General features: G+C 48.0%; 2 protein-coding genes across 3 annotated transcripts in view; one reads left to right on the top strand and one right to left on the bottom strand.

Annotated features, from left to right (window-relative positions):
• TTBK1 (tau tubulin kinase 1) overlaps positions 1-7,939 on the bottom strand; it is a 100,936-nt gene extending 92,997 nt beyond the window's left edge. Inside the window, exon 1 of one of the 2 annotated variants that reach the window (XM_074536767.1) lies at positions 7,804-7,939. The gene's annotated coding sequence lies outside the window, so the exon portion shown is untranslated. Of the gene's footprint in view, positions 1-7,397; positions 7,489-7,803 lie in introns of those variants that run through there. The other variant, XM_074536768.1, reaches the window with a different exon arrangement.
• A 4,608-nt stretch (positions 7,940-12,547) lies between these two features.
• ACSS1 (acyl-CoA synthetase short chain family member 1) overlaps positions 12,548-21,161 on the top strand; it is a 33,521-nt gene continuing 24,907 nt past the window's right edge. Inside the window, exons 1-2 of the mRNA XM_005486841.4 lie at positions 12,548-12,933; positions 16,426-16,522. Of these exons, the coding sequence (XP_005486898.2) occupies positions 12,633-12,933; positions 16,426-16,522 (398 nt within the window). The 5' untranslated portion in view covers positions 12,548-12,632. The remainder of the gene's footprint in view (positions 12,934-16,425; positions 16,523-21,161) is intronic.

Here is a 21,161-nt window from a genome sequence, read left to right as displayed (position 1 = left end):
ACCACCTATGTCAGACTGTCTGTCTCTACTCTGAGCCAATCAAAAAGTGATCAAAAAGTGTCCACATGTGCTGAGAATGCCATCTAGTTCTCAGCTGTCAGTACCTGCCTGAACCCTCCCAGAACATGCAAACAATTGCTTCCCATCCAGGAGTTTTCCTATCTGTGCAGTTAAGCAGCTCTATGACTGAGCCTTCTCCTTCTGCTATCAGATTTTACACTGAAAAAACCCTAAAACCCAACAAAATCCTCAATACAAACAATCAAAACCACACCACTAAAACCCCCAACAAAACTTTAATATGTGTTCTTCTGGACCAATTCATTGACACAAACCACATTTATTCTTTGATCCTTAATTTTTCAATGCTATGCCAAGTAAATGGATTCTGAGAATTTCCTGTTACAGAACTAATACAGTCAGAACTTGTTTCTATGAAAAAGCATCATAAACCTTACACCATCTTTTAATGTAAAAATGGTTTTCTATTCATAGCTGTAGTAAAGTACAGGAAAAGTAAATTTTGTACGTGACTTGGTCAATGCTCATAGCAATTCTTCAAACCTATCTCAACCTGAAATGAGTAATTGTGCATTCTGTGTTCAGCTTGCCAGAGTAAGCTGGCTCCTGGTGAATGCTTCTAATAATAAATACTCCACAGACAGAACAATTACTGGTTCAAATCCAGCCTGGGATGTTTGGAAGGGGAAAAAATGTTTATAATCTCATCCCAATCAGAAACACAGGCAGCAAGGTTAAAGAAAATGTGTTTTGCAAAAGAAGCAACAAGCACACCAGAAATACCAGCTTCTGAGCTGCCACCAGACTTGAAAAGAGGCTGCAGGACCTATGTAACAGATAGCTGTGAGCCCTGGAAACCAAATGGCTCCTGTCATTTCCCCCAGAAAACTGTCACAAGAGTGACAAACTACTAGACTACCTGCCCTTTGCATTGCCACCTTTTACATTTCTTTTTTTGTCCTGTTGAATGGACAAAGCCCCATAAACCTTGTCTCTGCTTGAGAAGCAACCACTCCTTATTTCTTCATAGAAATGGGGAAGAGCAAAAAGAAAAAAAGTGCATCTTCAACAAAATGCTCCTTAATACAACCAAACTCATGCTTAGACTTCTATGAAGAAGTCATAGAGATCATGCACACAGAGCAGAGCACTGCTACAGAGAGAAGCACCAAGAATTAAAAAAGGGAGGCAATTCTGTCCTTGCCTACTGGTGAGAGTCAGCAGAGACTGGTAGAGCACAGTAATCCATGGCTACTAAAAATCCTGTATCAGAAAAAAAGGCTGGAAGGTGTCTTCCACCTGAAAACTAAACTCTCTAAAATGCACGGAACTTAGCCCAAAGAAACTCATCCCCAAAAAAGGGAATGTAGTGGAAAAGTACTTCTCTATTATGAAAATTTAAGAAACTGAAGAGCTCTGACATTCTAGCTCACCTTCTCCTAGAAACTGAAACCTGACAACTGCAAATTAGTTTTTCATGGGGGTTTTCCTTAAGGACAGGATTTGGAACAAGAAAGAGGGTGGATTCTCTTTTCAGACCAAGGCTGGGCACCTCTAAGAAGGCATGCTTTAACTACTACCAATTTTACTAAAAGCAGAAACACAAAAAAAACCCCACAAAAAACACCAAAACCCAAAAAACCCAACACCCACCCAAAAATCACATTTAGGGTGCTTTGACACTAATGAATGAAAGGTGAGTGCTGTTACACCATATTATCTACACTATCCCATAAATCCTACAGAGCCCAGTGCTGGATCCACAGCTTCAGGTTCCTAATTAGCCAATCTAAAAATCTGCCTGAAATGAAAAGAAACAGTTCCCTGTCTCCTCCCTGCTCTGAACTCTTGTATGTAGGATTCCTCTACATACAAGAGTTGTGTATGTATGGTCAACATACATGGTGACCACAGGCCACCATGGGTTCAGTGACCTGTACTAGCAGAAAAATTCTTCCTCTTCCTAATAAATAAGAGCATTTCCTTGGCTTAGAGCTTCCTGAATTGGTTCACTGTAGGGTCAGTCAAATGCAAGAGGAGCAGACCTCAGATCCATTTCAGCTCCAGTCAAGCTGTGCTCTGTGCTTGTCTCCGCAGCAGGAAGCTCTTGGCCTTCTGTGAAATGACAAGATTCAGTCCCTTCTGCTTAAAAACAGCAACTCTGGAGTTACTGGAGTAACTCTGCCTGAGGCTAACCTTTCTTTTTGCCCAAGGATAACAAAATTTGAAGAAATCAGTTTCAATAAATTACTTGCACAACTCCTAAACTAGTAAATTTTAGAAGTCTGATGCAGCTTGATTCTGTTTGAATAATTCAGGACATAACCAGACCACAAAGTCTAAGCTTCCTAACACAATGTCACCACAAAGGTGACTTCTATTCTCTGGCTGAGGTGCTACAGGAAGCAAACAAGCAACTTTCATGAAATGAGGGAAACAAGCCAGACAATTTATTAGAGTGTCCAATCAAGAGAAGCACTGTGCTGATGCCTCTGTGAAGGTGAAAGCGTTGGACAGCTACACCATGCCCTTGTTTCAGTGAGCAGAACAGGTACCAAGAGAACAAATAACAACAGTACCAAGGGTTTAAGCTGCATGTCAAGAAGCTATAGCTCAGTCTGGGATAGGAATGGCAGATTCTCCCTCTGTCTGGGAGGAAGATTCTCACAAAGAGATGCAAGTTCAGGGAAAAAATGGGCTGAATTTTAGAAGAAACATCACACACACAAAGAGAGAAAAAGTAGTTTCAGGATTACAAGGTATTTAAATAGAACCCAAAAAAACAAAGAGATGCAACAGGTTTCAGAGGTATGGTAGGGAACAAGGAGGAATGGATTCATTCTTGCTACCCAGGCACATTCTCCAGGGCTCCATGGAAAAGGTACACAGAAAAAGGTCAGGTCATTCCAGGGGAGAAAGAGCACTGCACACTACAAAATAAACAGTCTCACAGGAGATAAAGAAATAATTTTGTATCAAGGCTAAAGGGAAAAAATGTAATAGTAAAGCTGCCCCATCAGACCAGAATAAAGCAGCAACAGTGATTTGCCATGTGAGAACAGATGGCCTGTGCCTTTAGGAAACACGAGGCAATGGGGAACTTCAGTTTCCTCATGCAGATCAGACTATATTACAAAGATGAAATTTTAAATATAACTTACAAACAATTCCACTTTGCTGAACAGAAATGTATCACCTTAAAAAAAATAAAAAGAAAGAAAATCTTTGGCCAGTGCAACTTCTACTTTGTTTTAATTCTGACCTACTGGACCAACAGAAGGTTTTTAGAATAGAAGATATGTGCAAAAGAAGAAAACAGCACAAAAGATTCCAAGTGATGATGTTTTTTCCTGACGATGTAGAAGAGGTTAAGTAAATTCTTCTGGATAAAATCTACATATTTTCTACCCACATGTGATGAGAGGCCACCCAGCCAGTCTGCTAAATGATGGGCAGATAAGAAATAGAAAGACTTAAGGAAAGATGAAAAAGAAGATATCTAGGATTTTTGGCTGCTGTTTGTTTTGAAGAGCTCTGCAGAGGATCCGGAAAATCAGTCTTCCACTCAGACATGTTTAGAAAACTGAAGATTAAAAATTAAACTAAGTGGCAGGCAGGAGGGAGAAGCCCTGATTTATAGATCTATTAGGATAGGTGAGGTGCTTTTAGGAAAACTCAACAAGCACATGTGTGGTATCAGGCCAAAGACCTTGGAAATGAGGATGTTCCAGGATAAAACTAAAGTTTCTCTAAAACTAGTAACTGGCTAAAAGAGAGGAAAACACATAGGAATGCAGAGGTTCACAACAAAGTGCTCTTAGCACACCTTGTGTGCATGGAAAATTACTCAGGCCACCAAATAAAAAGGCTGGAAAGCTGCATCCTGTACTCCAAAGGTATCAGGGCTGTGACCAGGGCAAGCACAGTGTGCCCATCTTCTTAACCCTTCCTTGAGCATCATCTCTTGGTCACTGGTAAAGGACTGGAGCAATGCAGGGGTTTGGCCTGAGCAGCTGAGTGATCCTGAAATCAAAACCTTTTCACCAGACAGACATCAATGGCTCCCTTTGTCTTTTCCTGTCTGACTGGGAAGCCACTAAAGCCTTGCACCCAGCAGCTCCTGGGCTGACAGAGGGCCTGACAGCATCTCCTGCTGCACAGACAGAGAGGAATCCACTTCCATCTGCCTCAGCTGACACCAGATCTCTTTCTGAAGGCTGGGATGCCTCATTGCTCCTAAGAGGAAACCTGTGCCCACAGGCATTCTCTGCTCTCCATGGCACCTATCTGGCTGGAGCCAGGCCAGGAGGATCCAGTTTGTTCCTTTCATATTGCTCACCAAATTAAAGATGACACAGCCTGACACCAAAAGGAAGGGGTTTCCAAACACATCTTGTTTGATTAGCTCTACAGTCCATCACACTGTCAACATCTTCCTTCTCAACCACAAAAAAAAAGATCCTTTCCCATGCATGCAGCTCTTGAGCAGAGGAAAAGGCCCAACAGAAAACAGTGTGGGACTGGGTAAGACCAAAAGGGACCAAGGGATTGTGAATCCCATGAAAAAAACCTACTGTGGCAGTTTTATATTTTCCCCATTGAGTCTTAATATATTGATGTATCCACCAGTGTCCAAAAAAGCAGAAAAGTTCATGTGAAAAACCACTCGATACATTATTGTCCAAGACACATTGCCGTTGCTAGATTATTTTCCATATTTTTGGGGATAACTGCTGTGGCTCTCAACACTGTGATCCACAGTGGATCTCTGTTGTGGAGAAGACCATGGATTGGCCTGACCAACAAGGATTGCCACTGTCCACTTCAGAGCTGGGCAAACTCTCACCTGCAAGGGAGTCTCAATTTTCAGATGCACCATGTAAAAGCCACACCATCTCCCTGACCTCTCATTCCTAAAGTTTCAACAAACACCCAGCAGCTTCTCCCACTCTTCCTCTGGACTAGGGAGGGAGGTCTCACAGCTGGTCTTCCTTATTCCTCCCTCTCCAAGCAATCTCAACATTTATTCCAAAGGGACTGTGTCCCACAATGACATTTAAGGGGATTTTATGATGTTTCAAAGGAATACTGTTTTTTGTTATCTTTGATGGAAGAAGGGGAGGAAGCACTGCTTGTGTCCCCCCTGTATCTTGCTCAGTAAACCAGCAGAGCTAAAACAGTTTTTTAGCAAATGCTTCCACAATGGCTCTAGCAAATATTCTGACTGTGCCGTGCAATACTCAAAGTGGAAGATACCAACAAAGCCCATGTCCTTAAAAATTAAGGAAGTTTATGAAGTCCTTGAAGGCTTTATAAACACCTATTCCTCCATAAGGACCTATTTTCTGTCCTCTGCTCTGTTTTCAAAGTGAATCAATGTTACTGGAAGGTCACTATGGAGCTTGGCAAACAAATCTAGCCTAGGAGCTTCCCAGGATGAGGAACCGCTCCTGAGGTGTTTTCTGGATGCTGCACATTGATACACACACAGGCAAAAAACTGAAAGGACACAATTGAAGAGATGGGCCCACAGCAAGACCCACGTGAGAGGAGTGTGCTACCTGACAAACCACCAAGTCATGAGCCAATCTTTCCATAAGAGACAGCAAGAAACAGCAAGAAGGGATTCCCACACTGGAGATAGATAAGCAAGATGGATTTGGCTCTTCCTGGATCTGGCTGATCATTCCTGCTTTGGAAAATAAGTGCCAACTGCTTCCAGGGGAGGAGAGCTGCAGGCTGCCTGCTGCCCTCACCAACAACCACTGGGGATGGAGAGGGAAGGAAATCCACACATGGGCCATGAGCACCACTTGATCAGCACCAACACTGGGAGCTGAGGGAATAGATTTCCTAGCACTAGAGACACTCCTTTCTGGAGGACCAAGAGCACTGATAGGGATCTGATTCTCCCTTGAGGACTATTCCAAAAAAAAAAAAAAAGAAAGGTTAGGCAGGTGTCCCCAAGGTGTGATAAAAGTGTCCTACAAGAGATTCCAGTGTTTTATTTCTAACAGCAGTGAATACCACATACACCATTCATGTACACCACACCTCAAAAGTTTCTGATTCCACCTATATCACCAGGAGGAGGATGCTCCTTGTGAGCTGGGTGATCACTGGCACACAAAGGAAGAAAGCCAGAACATTAACACATCATTCCTATTCTGCCCCTCTTTATCCTCTCAGAAGAAGGCAGCACACTGAAACGTGGTGATACACTGACACTCGAGAGACAGAACTGATGCTCTTTACTCAGAGCACCTGTACAGGCACAGCACCTACGAGCTGAGGGAGCATTAGCACACCCTGTGGCACAACACAACACGAAGCTAAATTCCACTCGTAGGAAGTCCCCAGGCTGAAAATCTCTGTTGTGACTCACTGAGAAGTTTATTGCTAAAAGGCAACATTTTCAGTGAGACTACCAGAAATCCATGTGAAATGGTAGAATTAGGAAACCTTTCCTTCTATCAATCAAGCCTAAGAAAATTCAGAACAGGTTTGGTTTGAACTGCTGATACCAACAGGTATTGATGTCCCCACCCCTCAAAACACACAGTGGGGCTTGAACTCGAGCTGTCAGAGTGCCAGTGTGATTTCAGTGCTCCGTGCAGCATTCTGGCTCCCTGTTAAATCCCCGATGCACGTCAAGGTCACGGCGCTCATCTGGAGAGTCCTCAGCGGGTCAGACCCAGGTTAGCGGATCCCTCCTCTCGCGGAATGCAGGGAAAGCACCACAATGACCACGGGCACATCCAGCAATGTCAGCTTGGGCGCCGCCAGCAATACCGAGCCCATAGCGGGACACTGTGAGCCCCAAAGCTTCGGGAGACACGGCCGTGCACACGGGAGCACCATTTGCACCCCGCCAAAAGGAGAAACTCTCAGTCTCCCGCCTGCAACCCGCGCACCACGGAGTTATCCCAGGGTACCGCGGCGGAAGGAAGCGCTCGCTCCCTCCACAGAACCCTCCAGGGACCGGGCTGGCTTATCCCGTGCGGCCGGACAGGCACCGCCGACCCCGGGCAGGATGCCGTGCCCAGCCCCGGGCGGCACAGGACTCCCAAGGTGGCCGACACCCTCCATGCGTTTCCCCGGAGCCCGGCCCGCCGCAGGGCCGTGGCTGCCTTCGCACCTCGGCCCCCGCCCGACAGCGGCACCGCCGGTCCCCGGTACCGCCCGGCGGGGCCGCTCCCTCCGGCGGAGCCTCTCAGCGCTCGGGGCGCCCCCGCCCCTGCCGTGCAGAGCGCAGCGAGGCCGCTGCCCGCCCCTCCCGCGGCGGCAGCCCCGGGCATCGCCGCGACCCCCGTGCCGGGCAGGAGCGGTGCCGAGGGGCGGCCGCCGCCCGGGCCCCCGCCCTGCCCTGCCCTCACCTCGGGCCGTCCCGCCTCCCCCCGCCGAGGAGGTGGCCGCGTCCGCCCCTGCACTGCAGCTGCCGGCACACCGCCCCCCCATCCCCGCCGCCCCTCTCGGCAGTTGGTTCGCCCCACCCGGCCCATCTTCTCATTGGCGGCACCGGGCCGTCACTCCGCCGCTGGCCCGCCCAGCCCCGCGGGCACGCTGGGAACCCGAGTCCCGCGCGCGGGACTCTCTCGCTTCGGCTGGAGGCGCCGGGTGGGGCGGCAAACTACATCTCCCGCAGTGCCCCGCGCGCAGCCTCGGCACGGCCCGGCCCGGTGCGGTCCCCGGTCCCGCATCTCGCAGGCCGCCAGCGGGACGCTCCCTCCGTCCCTCCCTTCCCCTCCCGTGCCCGCCGCGGCGCGGCCCGGCCCGGCTCACCTGGCCCCGCCGCCGCCGGCGCCTCCCGCTGCGGCCGGCGCAGGCAGCGCATGCCCCACGCCCTTCAGTGCGGCTCGTCGGGCGCGGTGCCGCCGGCCCGGCGCGCTGCGGCTGCGGCTGTGGGACGGGCCGGCCCCGAGCGCATCCTCCCCCTCGGAGCCGCGGCGGGCGGCGGGATTCGCCCACAATGCACCGCGCGCCGCACCGACAGCATCAGCCTGACATCACCCGCGGGCCGTCCCCGCCCGGCCGGGCCCGCCCCGGACCCGCCTCCGCCGTCAGGCGGCACCGGGCAGCGGCGGACGGCACACGCGGCCGGGCTCCGCAGCGCGCCGGGAAGCAGCGCTCCGGCGTGGGCCTCGGCCCGGGACCGGGAACAGGAGCGGCACGGCGCTGCCCCGCCCTGGGAACGGAAACGGGACCGGCAGCGGCAGTGCCAGCGCGATCGCGGGCCCTGCCAGGACGGGAGCGGTGCCTGTCTCTGCGCTGGTGGCATCAGCGCTGGCATGGCCAGCATGGCCCTGGGCACTGCGCTGCCCTGGGAGCGCGGCCAGCGCTGGCACGGTCTGCACAGGGCCGGGTGACTGCACTGCTGGGACGCAGGCCAGAGCCGGCACATCTGCCTGAGGCTGGGCTGTGCATTGCACAGGGACCGGCAGCGACAGCGCTGTGAGCCCTGTGCTGGCAGTGCAATCAGCCCAGCAGTGCTGACCTGCAGCTTTTTACTCCAGTCCTCTGGGGCCGGGGCCAAGAACGGGCTGGTGCAGTACACTGCGCTGCAAGCCTGGCCAGGAACTACACTGGGGCCAGGACCAGCACCGCTGGCACTGGCCTGGGCACTGCACCGCTAGGATCAGAACATTCCCCATCCACACTGGGCTAGATCTTGCCCTGCCGGGGCTGGGAACAATGCCAGCAGCTCACAGCTGGGTGCAGCACCCAAAAAAGGCTCAGACAAGTGAGGCTGCCCCTGCATGCAGCTGGGCAGTGTGCCTGTCCCTGGGCAGTTCCCCTACCCTGAGGGGCACAGCTCCAGATCAGTGCCATTCCCCCTGCTCCAGCTCACTGTGGATCACGTTGTACTTGAAGCACAGATAAGCACGTGGCTCCTCCAGATGTGCTGTGCAACGCTCATGGCTGTGCCTTCTTGTTCTCTTTCCACTGCAAACCATCCATATTCATGCCTCTGTCCCAAACTGTGGATGGGCACTGTTCTGTGCCTTATTCACCTTCACAAAACACCGCTCCCAGACCCTCCCTGCCACACTCTGGTGCCTCTCCCTGTCCCCATCAGTGTCCCCATCAGGCCCAGCCTGGTGTTCATCCACAGATGGAGGTTCCCATCTGTCCTGTGAGTGGGATGTCACACCAGCTTCCACAGTGCTGCTGTGCTCTCCCATCCCTTGTGGGGCACACCTCCCAGCCAGGACTTTTCCCCCCACCAGAGCAGTCCCTTGGGGCCAGGGTGGTAATAAAGGGTATTTGTGGTGACAAGATATATATATATATATTATATATAGACAATCAATATCTAATTATCTGGATATTTTTAAGTATTGTTTTTCTCCCCTATCACTCAACGGGCATTTATTACACATTCATAAATGGAAGTGCAGCAAATCTACATTTTTCACACAGTTTTGACCTTTGTTTTGGGTGTAACCAGCTCTGACAAAGATTCACATTCCAGATTAGCTCAGGTACTCAGCTCCTTCAAACCTGCTGCATTTCCCATTGCTTTGGACACAAGGTCTGTGGTCATCTGTTGAAGTGGAACCTTAGCCACTGCATTTTAGCTTTATTTCATCCTTGGTCTAAACCTCCCTTCTGCAGATGGAGCTGAATGGGCTTAGAAACCTGCTAGAACAGCCACCTGGGAAAATGTCCAATTTAATCTGCCGGCAGAAATGCAGCTGGAAATGATCAAAAGATTTTATTAAAATCTGGGTTAATTGTGGCTTGGGAGAATTTCTAACACAGACCAGCATGTACTTTTGCTCTGTGTTGGTGTTTTTGCCTGGCCCTGACTTTCTTTGTGGAGCCAGATATCAGCTGTGTGCACACCATGTGAGAAGACCATTGGAAAGGACAGCGAGGAGCAGATCAGTGCTAACCAGGTGACAGTCCTGGATTCCACAACTTTACTATTCTTCTTTTTAGGTCATTAAAAATAGGAAAAACAGAGGGATGAGCAATTGAGAAACATAGCACCTCATTGAGTAAGTCTTTTACATACTGACAGTATTGTATTTGTGGGCTGCCCCGTGGCAGGAAGGAATGATGAATCTGACTTCATGTTCTTAGAAGCCTAATTTATTATTTTATGATGCTATATTATATAAAAGAATACTAAATTAAACTATACTAAAGAATACAGAAAGGATCCTTACAGAAAGCTAAAAGATAATAATGAAAACTCATTACTCCTTCCAGAGTCTCGACACAGCTTGCCTTGATTGGTCAATAAGTCAAAACAATTCACATGAAACCAATGAAACAATTTACCAACCACCTGTTGGTAAACATTGTCCAAACACATTCCAAAGCAGCAAAACACAGGAGAAGCAAAGCAGATAATTATAGGTTTCCTTTTTCTCTGAGGCTTCTCATCTTCCCAGGAGAAGAATCCTGGCCAAAGGGATTTTTCCAGAAAATATGACAGTGACACTGACAGGAATCAGAGATAAGGCCAATAAGTAACTGCTGGTAGCAAGAATAGGAGTAGAGAGATGTGGAAATTTGGGGGATTTTGGGTTAGGTTTTTTTTCCTTACAGTTCCAGCACCAGCCTTTCCTGGCACACTCAAAATACTTAAAAGTGAGAATTGCTGTGACACCCCTTGGTTGTCAAAAAGTCACCAACCTGATGTGCCAGCCTTCACTCCCTCATTCAGAAAGTCATGGGTAGAGCAAGTAGGCATTGCAAAATCTCAGGGACTCTTTTCCTCTCTCCTCATCTCTTTTTGAGGCAAGAAAGGAGATTTTGGGGCTTGTGCTTGGTTTTAGCAACCCATCTCCCTGCAGTGATCAGACTGGATTTGGGTTGTGTTGCTGCTGGCCGTGGTTTTCTCCGAGGAAAAAGGCAGCCAAAATTTGAGAGCAGGGGATGTTCTGGTGAATCATGAGCAAAACAAAACTTGCTGGCAGAAGAGGGAAATCAGCCTTGGTGGAAGAAAACCAGAGAAGGGTTCCCAGATTTCAAAGGCTGCAAATGAAGCAGGTAAGCTTTAGCGCCAAATATTCAAATTCATGCTTTCTTTTTTTCTTTTTTTTTTTTTTTTTGGCAACTCGTTTGTTTGTTTTGTGAAATAGCATTCCTATGAAATCCTGAAAGGGGTAGGATTTGCATATGAGTCATCTTTGCTAGGAAACTTTTGAGCAATCCTTGGGCAAACCAAGTGAAGGCCGAAGTGCTCTCCGCGCCCTTGTCTGGCACCAGGTGGCACACGTGCTGCTGCTTGCAATTTGGGGCTTGGAAAAACCGAAAGTGACAGGCAAAACACAAGAAACATCGAACTACAGCAGGCGTGTACTAATGCCAACTTTATAAGGAAATTAAAATTGTATTTATTCTTGCTTTTTGCCTATAAAACACAGTAGAAAAGTTCAGCAGTGTCCGAAAGTCTCACACAAAAATCACAAAAAAGTGCCTGGTGATATATTTAGAACAGAAAACCACCATTTGTTTCTACCACTGCCAGAATAAGCTTCATAGCATATAAAGTTATTTTAAGTTTTTAATCTTGAACGTGAAATGTGTTTTGCCTACCCAAACCCTGGGGGTGAGTTGAGTTGATGTTCAGGTAGTTTGGCACTTCTTAAGGATGCCCAGACCACTCTGAGCTTTCAGACTCTGTGCTGGGAGTCTGGACCAAGCTATCTAAAAGAATTCATGCCAGAAAAGAGCGTGTCTCTGCTATAGACAAGGAATAACCTCTGTGCTACCTTCTGTAAAACCTTGCTATTCATTTTTGAGGGTTGGCACCATGAAGTCGGGGTAAAATCTTAGATTAATATGCAAGAAGAAGTGTTGTGATACCAAAGCCAGGAATTCCACGTTAAGGATGGTGCTGGCAGGGCTGCCAACTAAAAAAGGGATGTGTACTCTGCTTAGAGACACCACCTCATTTCGAGCAGAGGGGAACAGGGTTTTGACCACTGTGTGTAGGGTGGTGTAGGAGGGCACAATGTGTTTGCCACCTACCCAGGAGCACAAGTACCGTGTGTACATGAGGAGTGCGTGCTCAGTGTCCGCGTCCGTGGTGCTGGACACCAGCTGTAGACAGGACAGCGCACGTGTGTGCTGGGAGCTGCTTTTTATGTTAAAGTGCCTGGCTGTACCTGGCTGTATCCTCACCCCTGCTGTGGCGGCGAGGATGTGAACAGGGACGCAGACCTGCCCGCACATCCGTGCAGGTGATATCCCCACAGGGCAAAGGACTGGGTCTCTCCCTCCGGGTGTAGGCGTATCTCTCGGGGTGCTCCCTGGGCGCGGGGTGTCCCCGGGTGTGGAGTGTCGCTGGGTGCAGGGTGCTCCCGGGGCTGCGGGGCGCTCCCGGGGCTGCGGGGTGTCCCCGGGTGTGGAGTGTCGCTGGGTGCGGGGCGCTCCCGGGGCTGCGGGGTGTCCCTATTTGCGGGGTGTCCCTGGCTGCGCGGTGCTCCCGGGGGTGTGTGCGGGGTGCGGCGCCCCCGTTGCCTCCCCGCCGGGGCAGCCCCTCCCCGCAGGCGGTCTCTCTCTCTCTCTCTCTCTGTATTTCTCTCTCGCCCGTTCGGTCGTTCCCCTCGCTCTCCCGGTCCGGGCGGACGCGGCGGGGACAGCGCTGTGTCCCCATGGCGCTGGCGGCCGCCCGAGCGCGGACTCTGCGCGCCCTCAGCCGCCCGCGCCCCCCGGGCCGTGTCCCGCTGCCGGTGCCGTCCCGGAGCCGCTGCAGCCCGGCGGGGGCTCCCGGGGCGCTGCCGCCCGGCGGGTACCGGGCGTGGCGGGAGCGGGCGGCCCGCGACCCCGCCGGGTTCTGGGCGGACGTGGCGCGGGGGTGGCTGCGCTGGGACAGTCCCTTCCACACGGCCTGGCAGCCCGGCGACACCGCCGGCTCCGCCCGCTGGTTCCTCGGCGGCCGCCTCAACGTCTCCGGTAAGGGGTCCCGGCCGCGCAGCCCCCGCCGGGCTGGACGGGAGGCGTTCCCGAGGGGCGAAGTTTCGCCATCGCCCGTTTTTGGGGGTGAAAATGAGGATTGCGGTTGGGCGGCGCTGAGGGGAAACAAGCCAGGAATTGCGAAATGCTGTTGGCGGGGAGAAAATCCGAAGTCGGGATAACCCTGGCTAAGCCTCTTGGCCGGGCGCTGCCTCGCCCTTCGACCTGCGGGATGCCCAGTCTGGGCTCTGCCCGGCCCCGTGGTGGCTCAGCATGATCCACAGCTGGGGAACGGTCCCAGGCTTTTATGGCAGAAGCTGCCGGGATTTTTTTGTTTGTTTGTTTGTTTTAAACGAGGATCTTGGTGTTTTCCTCCAATTTCACCACTTAACATGAAACAAGAGTAAAATTTGCCTGACTTCCTTTGAGTTTTGTCCATGCCATGTCTTGCCCTGAAGGCTCTTGTGTCCTCTGGCTGTGCTTCATCCCATGGGAGTGAGCTCCATCCCTATCCAGGATACCAGGCAGTGGTGATGGCTTTTAACAGGGAACATTTCTGACCTTCATTTCCCGTTCCTCATTCAGTAGTGCAGTAACTGTAACATCTCTGGCCACTTTATTTTACAGCCAAAAGAGGAAACCCTCCTCAGGTCTTCCAGAGAGCATAAGAGAGTGTTTCCTCCCAGGGAATGATGCCCAGCAGTGGATCCCAAGCTTTTGGAGATGAGTCTGTGCCCAGCACCCAGCAATCAGAGGATTTTAGCCAGAGTTTTGTTGGCATTAATTCCTGTTGAAAGGAAGATCTTGTCTGAGCACAGCCTATCTGTTTCTTTCCTCTCTAGAGTGGGATCAACACTTTTTCTTCTGGATTCTGTGTCAGATCTTTGATATCCAAATATTGCTTGGCCTTGGGTCTGGTTCCTCAGCAGGCAGAAAATGCCACTCAGGTTTTGGTATTTTTTGCATACATAAAAGAAAATCATAGACCTTTGAAACAGATGCACAGAATGAAACAGGTTTGCTATTGCTGGTTTTGTTTTCAAGTGTGATGAAGGCAGTGTGGGGAGCACAGGAAGTGGGATTTTTTCAGCACTTTGCCACAGCCAAGTTTTTCTGTTAGGAGACTCTGATTTTGTCCTTTCACCACTTGATTTGAACGCTTGCAGAAACATGGCAGCAATTCAGGTCCCTGATCCAGAACATCCTGTGTGCATGTCTCCCAGCACAGCTGGACCATGAGCAACTGAGTCATCTGATGCTCTTTGCTTGGGGGCCCTTGCAGAAGGATTTTGGGGACCTCTGAGCTTCAGAGCTTCTGGGTTTCTTGCACTGTGACTCCTGGCCAGGAGAATAACCTGGCAAACCACTGCATTTCCCACCAGGACACATTCTCAGGAGCTTGTCTTACTGAGATTTAATTGTTTCTGAGCAGTCAAGGAAGCAAGAAAATGTATGGAGAAACCACTAGGGTGTAGTAGTAAGGGGAAGGTCACTAAATTCTATTTTGTAAAATGAGCAAAAGGCTCATGTAAGCCTAAGATCAGGAAGGAAATAGTAGCACTTGGCTCTGGTTCACCTGCTGGTTCTCACTGAGCACAGGGCTAAATCTCCCACTTGGCTCAGCCAGGGCTTTCTGCAGCAGAAATTCCCTGTAAAGGCCAGTCTGGCTGCTCATGAGTAAGAAAAGTTGTTTGGGCAATGAATTCCATTTTGTGCTTCAGTGTAGCGTGGCACATTATGTGAGGGTGTAGCTGTGAGGAGCCTGGTGGTGGGAGCTGCTGCTTGTTGTGGACACAGGCAGAGGAAATCAGAGTATGCCTGCTTAAAAAATTCCCCACCAGAGCTCTTGTCTGTGACCGTGGTCACAGCGGCTCTTGAATGAGGGAAGAGACGAGAATGTTGACTCCATGTTCAGAAGGCTTGATTTATTATTTTATAATATATATATATATATTACATTATAACTATACTAAAAAGAAATAGAAAGGAAAAGGTTTCCTCAGAAGCTAGCTAAGCTAAGAATAGAATAGAAAGATTGACAACAAAGCCAGCTCTCTCTGACTCTGTCCAAGATAGCTCGGTCCTTGATTGGCCATTAATTATAAACATTCAAGATGGCCCAATCAAGAATCCACCTGTTGCATTCCACAGCAGCAGATAACCATTGTTTACATTCTTTTTCTGGGGCCTCAGCTTCCCAGAAGGGAAAATCCTAAAGAAAGGATTTTTAGTGAAAAAGATGTCTGCGACACTTGTCCTCTTGTATCTTATTAGGATTGCTAAAGAAATGGCTTTGTCTTATTTTTATAGTACTGCTGCAGGGTTTTGCATTAAAAATAAAAGACTTTAAACAGCTGAAGAAAGCTTTTTCAAATTTTTGAGACCAACACTTGGTCTTGCAATGAAATGTGTTAAATTCTGAGGAATTTCTTTCTCTGTGCACCTTTAGGGGTTCATTCCCACTCCATGTGATGGTGTGATCAGAGAGCAGCCAAAGCTACTACAGCACACAGCTTTTTTAAAATTTATCTGGGAAAATGAAATCCTTTCCCATTAGCATTCATATTTCCAGGAAATATGATCTGAAATCCAGCAATTTTCAAAAGGGGTTTTCTCTGTGTTATACAGCAGTGTCCCTGACTAGTTGCATATGAAATAAAGTAACTGCCTTTGAAATATTGCAATGCAATAAGTGTCGTATAGGCTTGGAATTAATATTTAACAAGGATGTTCTCTAACTATCAGGCAAATTGCTAGTGGACATGCAGGCAGGTTTATTTTGTGGATTCTATAAATTTCTTCAGGTTGGGTGCTCTCCCTAAGTCCTCCATTTCAAGTTGCTGAGGGGGAGAGATACAACATTAAAAGGGAATTTTGTACCTTTAAATTTTAGGAGGTGGAATACACAGCCTGAGACACATTAATCTTTCCCATGGGTCTGAAAATTTGTAGATGTCTGAACTCTGAGTTTACCATAGATCCCACAGTTTTAGACATTTTCAGTTAGCTGAGGTTCAGCTCTTTGTTATACCCTGGAACAAAAATGTTTCACATGAGCTTTAATTAGAAAATCCAAATGGTGCAGTGCTAAATATGCCAGCTGGGGAAGACTGTCCGAGTTCTGTAGTGAAATGCTGCTCTGGGGAGCAAAAACATCAAAGGGTGCCTTGCCTTTGTGCTGCTGGGAGCAGGGGAAGGATTTGGGCTGGCTGAATTGAGCCATGAATTCAGCCCATGTCTGGATTTGCCATGGCCTCTCATGGGTATCCATCTCTAAGGCCACTGGGCCAATTAAGTGTAGAATTTGTTGTATAGCTTTACTGAAGCTGCAAATGCTCTCAGTTCCTCTGTTACGCATTAGTGTGCATCTAGCAACCCAAAACCTGATGTTTCATCTTCTATTTGCTTGCTGTTGCACTCGACCAAGCTAGGTTTACAAAGCACCTTTCCTATGTTCAGGCTTTGTTTAAGCCTTTGGGGTTTTTTTTACAGTAAATTGCTTGGATCAGCACGTCGAAAAGTCTCCAAACAGAGTGGCTTTGATCTGGGAGAGAGATGAACCTGGCACTGCAGTGCATGTCACATACAGGTATGGCACCTTCTCACTATGCCTGGAAATGGGATTTTTTCACCTGACAGTTTCCTTCTTGCTTGCTGGAGATACACATGGGAAAATTTCTGTGATTAACTTCTGGTTTCAGCAGAGTAGAAAACGTCTTGGTGCAAACATCTTGAGTTGATGGTCAACAGCTTGACACTGAGCCCTGGCTGGAGGGGATTTTAAGCTCTCCACGTTTCTCTTTCCCATCCTCAGTGCAGTTTAGAGCAACCTTGGGGCTGCTCTGAGTGACACTGACTTGTGATTGATGCTACAGATTGCAGGGTTTGTTAGAACATGGCAGGTTTAAGCATATTTCTTCTTGTTATGTGCCCTCATTTAGGAGACAGTCCTGCCTTTTTTTTCATCATCTCTGTCTCAAGTGAGATATAAATGTTTCCCAGACTTGTACGTTCCTCAGTGCATGTTTTGAATCTCAGGGAGCCAGATGTTTGTTCTGTTAGATCAGAAAGCAGAGGAGATGAAGAATGTCCCTAGCATCAGACCTTTACAGAATGTTTGCTGGAAGTTGTTGGGATTCCTAGAGCTCCTTGGGTCTGAATAGGTTCTAGTGGTTTGATTCATCTCCAAAATTTATGAAAGCTCCTGGAAACATTATTCATTTGAGTGAGAAAAGTGGTCAGCAGGGAGGAGTGAGTGTAAAAATAAATTTGAGAGGTTAGTGCTCCATGCAACGGAAATAAACACCATCTGATCTAAATCTGTGAGAGGAGTGCATTCGTTTTAATCATGGTATTGTTGTTTGGCAGGGTGTTTAGGCCTCTTTTGATATAAATATGTGATAATGAGCTGGGCAGCTTGGCTAAGTGCTTTTGCATTTTGCCATTCTGGTGGTAAACATGGAGATGGAACCTGAGGTTTCTCCTTGAGTTTATGTATGTTTACTCCCAGGTTTGTGCACTTTTACCTCTCTCTTTATGCCTCAGGCATGAACACTAGGGGTAGGAAAGAGGTGACAATTGTGCTCAGATCAACCTGATAAGAGAAGCAGCCCAACAGACAGCACAGCCTCATCCAAGGCGACTCTAACCTTCCCCTCGGGCTGATATTTGAAATGTACTGAGCTGCTGCAGACACTCAAACATCTTATCTGCATTCTCTGGAGATAAGGGACAGCTTTTCTGAACTGCAACAGGACTGTTTTTTTTTCCCTGGCCATTTCCCAAGTTGGGCATTTAGAAGTAAGTATATTTTCAACCTGTGGAATTGTGATTGCTGTGACATGAAGACAAGTAACCCGTATCTAAAAACTGAACCCTTCTTTGTGCAGCCTTACAGAGACACAGTAACTGGTACCAGAAAGGAGAAAGATGTATTGGCAATCTCTATTTTCAAACTTCTGCCTGTATTTGAGAGCCATGTTTCTGTTTCTGCCTGATACTCTGGGTCAGGTGTGGCTGCATTTGACTTTCTCAAGAGACTTTGGTCCTACCTCGTGGTAAGACAGGTCACTTAGTTCTCTGGTTATCTCACTAAGGCAGGAGTAGCTTTGTTGAAAACAGCAATACCCTATGAGTATTTTGCCTTTTCTTTGGTCTCTGGGCTGCATTTTTGCAGGTTTTTAATGGGTCAGGAAGGCTCAGTTGAAAGCCTTTTGCAGTAGTGCCTTATTTGAGCTGGAAATTTTGTGAGGGAAAGCCTGTCAGGGAAGGAGGTGGCCCAGGAGCAGGGATGCTGGTGGTCCTTGGTGAGCCTTCTGCAGCACATCAGCCTCAGTGGAAAGGGGGAATGAGGGATGCTGGACATGTCTTGGCAGAAGAGGGATGCCCCTTTCCTTGGGATTTGGATGCTCTGTTAATGGCACAGCAGTCTCAGAGTGTGAAAAACGCCAATCACTTTTTAAAAAAAAAATTAAAAGTTTAATAGTAATAAAATGGTTATAAAAAATAGTAATACAATTAAAGTAATAACAATTTGGACAAATTGAATTAGGACAATATGTGACAATAAATACAAAGAGTTATGGACAGTCCGGGTACCTTTCTCAGGGCAGCATGAGCCCGAAAAAGGACCCACGTTAACAGAGGATTAACCTTTAAAAGCAACAGCCTGTTGCATATTCATACACCTCATACATGATGCAAAAATTCCATTCAAACACAGGATTCTGTCTGGTCAGTGTCAGCTTCTTCCTCTGAATCCTGACAGCACCTTCAAGGTGGGAAGAAGTTCATCTCTTCTGAAAAGAGGGCACTAAATTCTTTTTCTCTGAAAGATTTAGGTGTCCTGTGGCTGCTATCTCACTGCGAGTCCTTTCTTTAAAAAAAGTATCTTACATAGTATAGTTTCTATTTTAACATTTTTTATAACCTAAAACTCTATTTAACACACTACTTAAGAGAATGAATACAGCATTACTTTCTAACGCAACACATATAATATTCATTTTAATATTTGCAAAAAGCCAATCATAAAATACATGCATTTTTCAAGCACTTTAGGAAAACAAAGACTTTAATTTGGGCACTGCCTTATGGACCAGCTTTGAGTAAGGTCATGGATTCAGCTGGGAGAGAGCTGTCCAGGGCATATGTGCAATATACTGCCAGTTTTCTGCATTATCTGCTTTGCAAATCTTGCTGCTGTGAGCTGCTTCTCCTCAGAGATAAGCGCTGGGCAACACAAGGAAAGATGCAGCTGCTGGCCTGGTCCTCTGCCTTCTCCTCAGGGGAGCTGTCAGGGACAAGAAAACAGCTGAGTGCTGGCCTTGTTCCCATCAGAGCCTGCACAGGAAGAAGGTGGATGTGCAGGAAAAGGGCTGGAACAGGCTTTATCCTCCCTGAGGAAGGGAAAAACCTTCATCAGTGGGTTGTCCTCTGTGACGGTGTTCACAGGGGTCTTATGTTGAGGGAAGAGACGAGGATCTGACTCTGTATTTTAGAAGGCTTGATTTATTATTTTATTATATATATTACATTAAAACTATACAAAAAAAAAAAAAAAGACAAAAAGGTTCTCTTTGGAAGGCTAGCTAAGCTAAGAATAGAAAGGAATGAATAATAAAGGTTTGTGGCTTGGACAGAGAGCCGAGCCAGCTGACTGTGATTAATTATAAACATCTAAGATGGGCCAATCAAAAATCCACCTGCTGCATTCCACAGCAGCAGATAATCAATGCTTACATTTTGTTCCTGAGGCCTCCCAGCTTCTCAGGAGGAAAAATCCTAAGGAAAGGATTTTTCATAAAAGTTGTCTGCGACATAGGACCTCCATGCCCTGGCTGGAAACACAACTGCACTGGAAGTGCTGTCCCAGCTGGCTCATCCTTGGCAGAAATAAAGCCTCCATTTGCCTCCACTGTGGGCAAAGAGCTGGTGGGCTGTGCTGTCAGTCAGCCCACATCCCTGTCAGCAAGGTGGGTTGTGTTTGTGCAGCAGAGTTCAAGTGCTGAGTGCCAGGGAAGGAATCCAAACATCTGCTGGTGGGCAAAGATACCCAGAGCCATGGGTGACACATTTCACTTTTGCACCAGGAGATGGTGGCTGCCCTTACAAGCCCAGCTGTGATGATATTTTTCCCTGCTGAGTTTTGTCATGTCTCTCTAGTTGATGCAACTCAGCCTTTCCGGAAAAAAAAAATGTTCACTGTCCATTTTTGCTTTTTCTTCCCTGTGGGTTTCATTTCTCTCAAGCAGAAATTTAGCTGAGTTTCAAATCATCTGTGGTTTTGAATGAGTAGCCAGGAGACTTGGTTTTTCACTGCTTTGTACCAACAGGGAATACAACCCTCTTGGGCTTTGGTGGCTGCAGTCAGCAAAGTGGGGACAGATCATGCAAATCAGTTTTTGAGAGACTCTCTGGCTCTCCAGAGGCTGAGCCACCAAAAGCTCATTGGTGGGGCAGTGGCTTAGCAGCTCTGTGGTGCTGTGAGCTGACAGCTGAATTTATTGTCAGAAGGGTCCAGCCAGACCAGGAGTGTTTTGTCCTGCTCTGTGGATTTTGTCAGGGCTCAGGGCCTCTGAAACCTTGCAGAGGAATTCCCCAGTGCATTGCTGGATTTTTAAAGGTTCTGTGCCTTTTAAAAGCAGGTGGAGTTGATGTCCAGAGCTGTTGGGTTGCAGCCTCTGTAAATTCAGCAACAGGAGGTGTTGAAGACAGCAGCTGAAGTTATGCCAGCCCTCCCCTGTGTGACATGGAGCTATTTATTCTCTCTGGTACTCCCTGGTTTACCATGGTGTCTACAGTTCATCCACCTGTGACCCAGTGGATCTGCAGAATCCCATGGCTGTTGTCAGTGGGAGCTGTGGGAAGTGGGCAGCAGAATGCATTAGCTAACCTGTTTTTCAAAAGGGTTGCAGCAATCAGTTTATTTCCTGGAACCATAGTTTGGATTAGGCTGAAACTGTTTGAAAATTCAGGCCAAGTGTCCAAAGTGGGCATCAGAGCACAACTTCCCAGCCCTCCTTCAGATATCCTGTACCCAAGGCAAGGGAAACCCCTTGTTACCTTTTTCAGGTGAGAAACTGAAAAATTCTGTCTTGGATGGGGAAAGCTGCAAGCCTGGGCGAGATTTACTTGCCCACTTTCTCAAAAGAAGGGGTGATCACTTTGGTGCAGAAAATGTTGCTGCCGGAGGGAGAATTCAAAATGCAAAATACAAAGTAGGGAGG

Source organism: Zonotrichia albicollis, chromosome 3, assembly GCF_047830755.1.
Source record: "Zonotrichia albicollis isolate bZonAlb1 chromosome 3, bZonAlb1.hap1, whole genome shotgun sequence".
NCBI lineage: Eukaryota > Metazoa > Chordata > Aves > Passeriformes > Passerellidae > Zonotrichia > Zonotrichia albicollis.
Note: the sequence above shows the minus strand (reverse complement) of the source record. Positions and strands in the feature narration are given on the sequence as shown.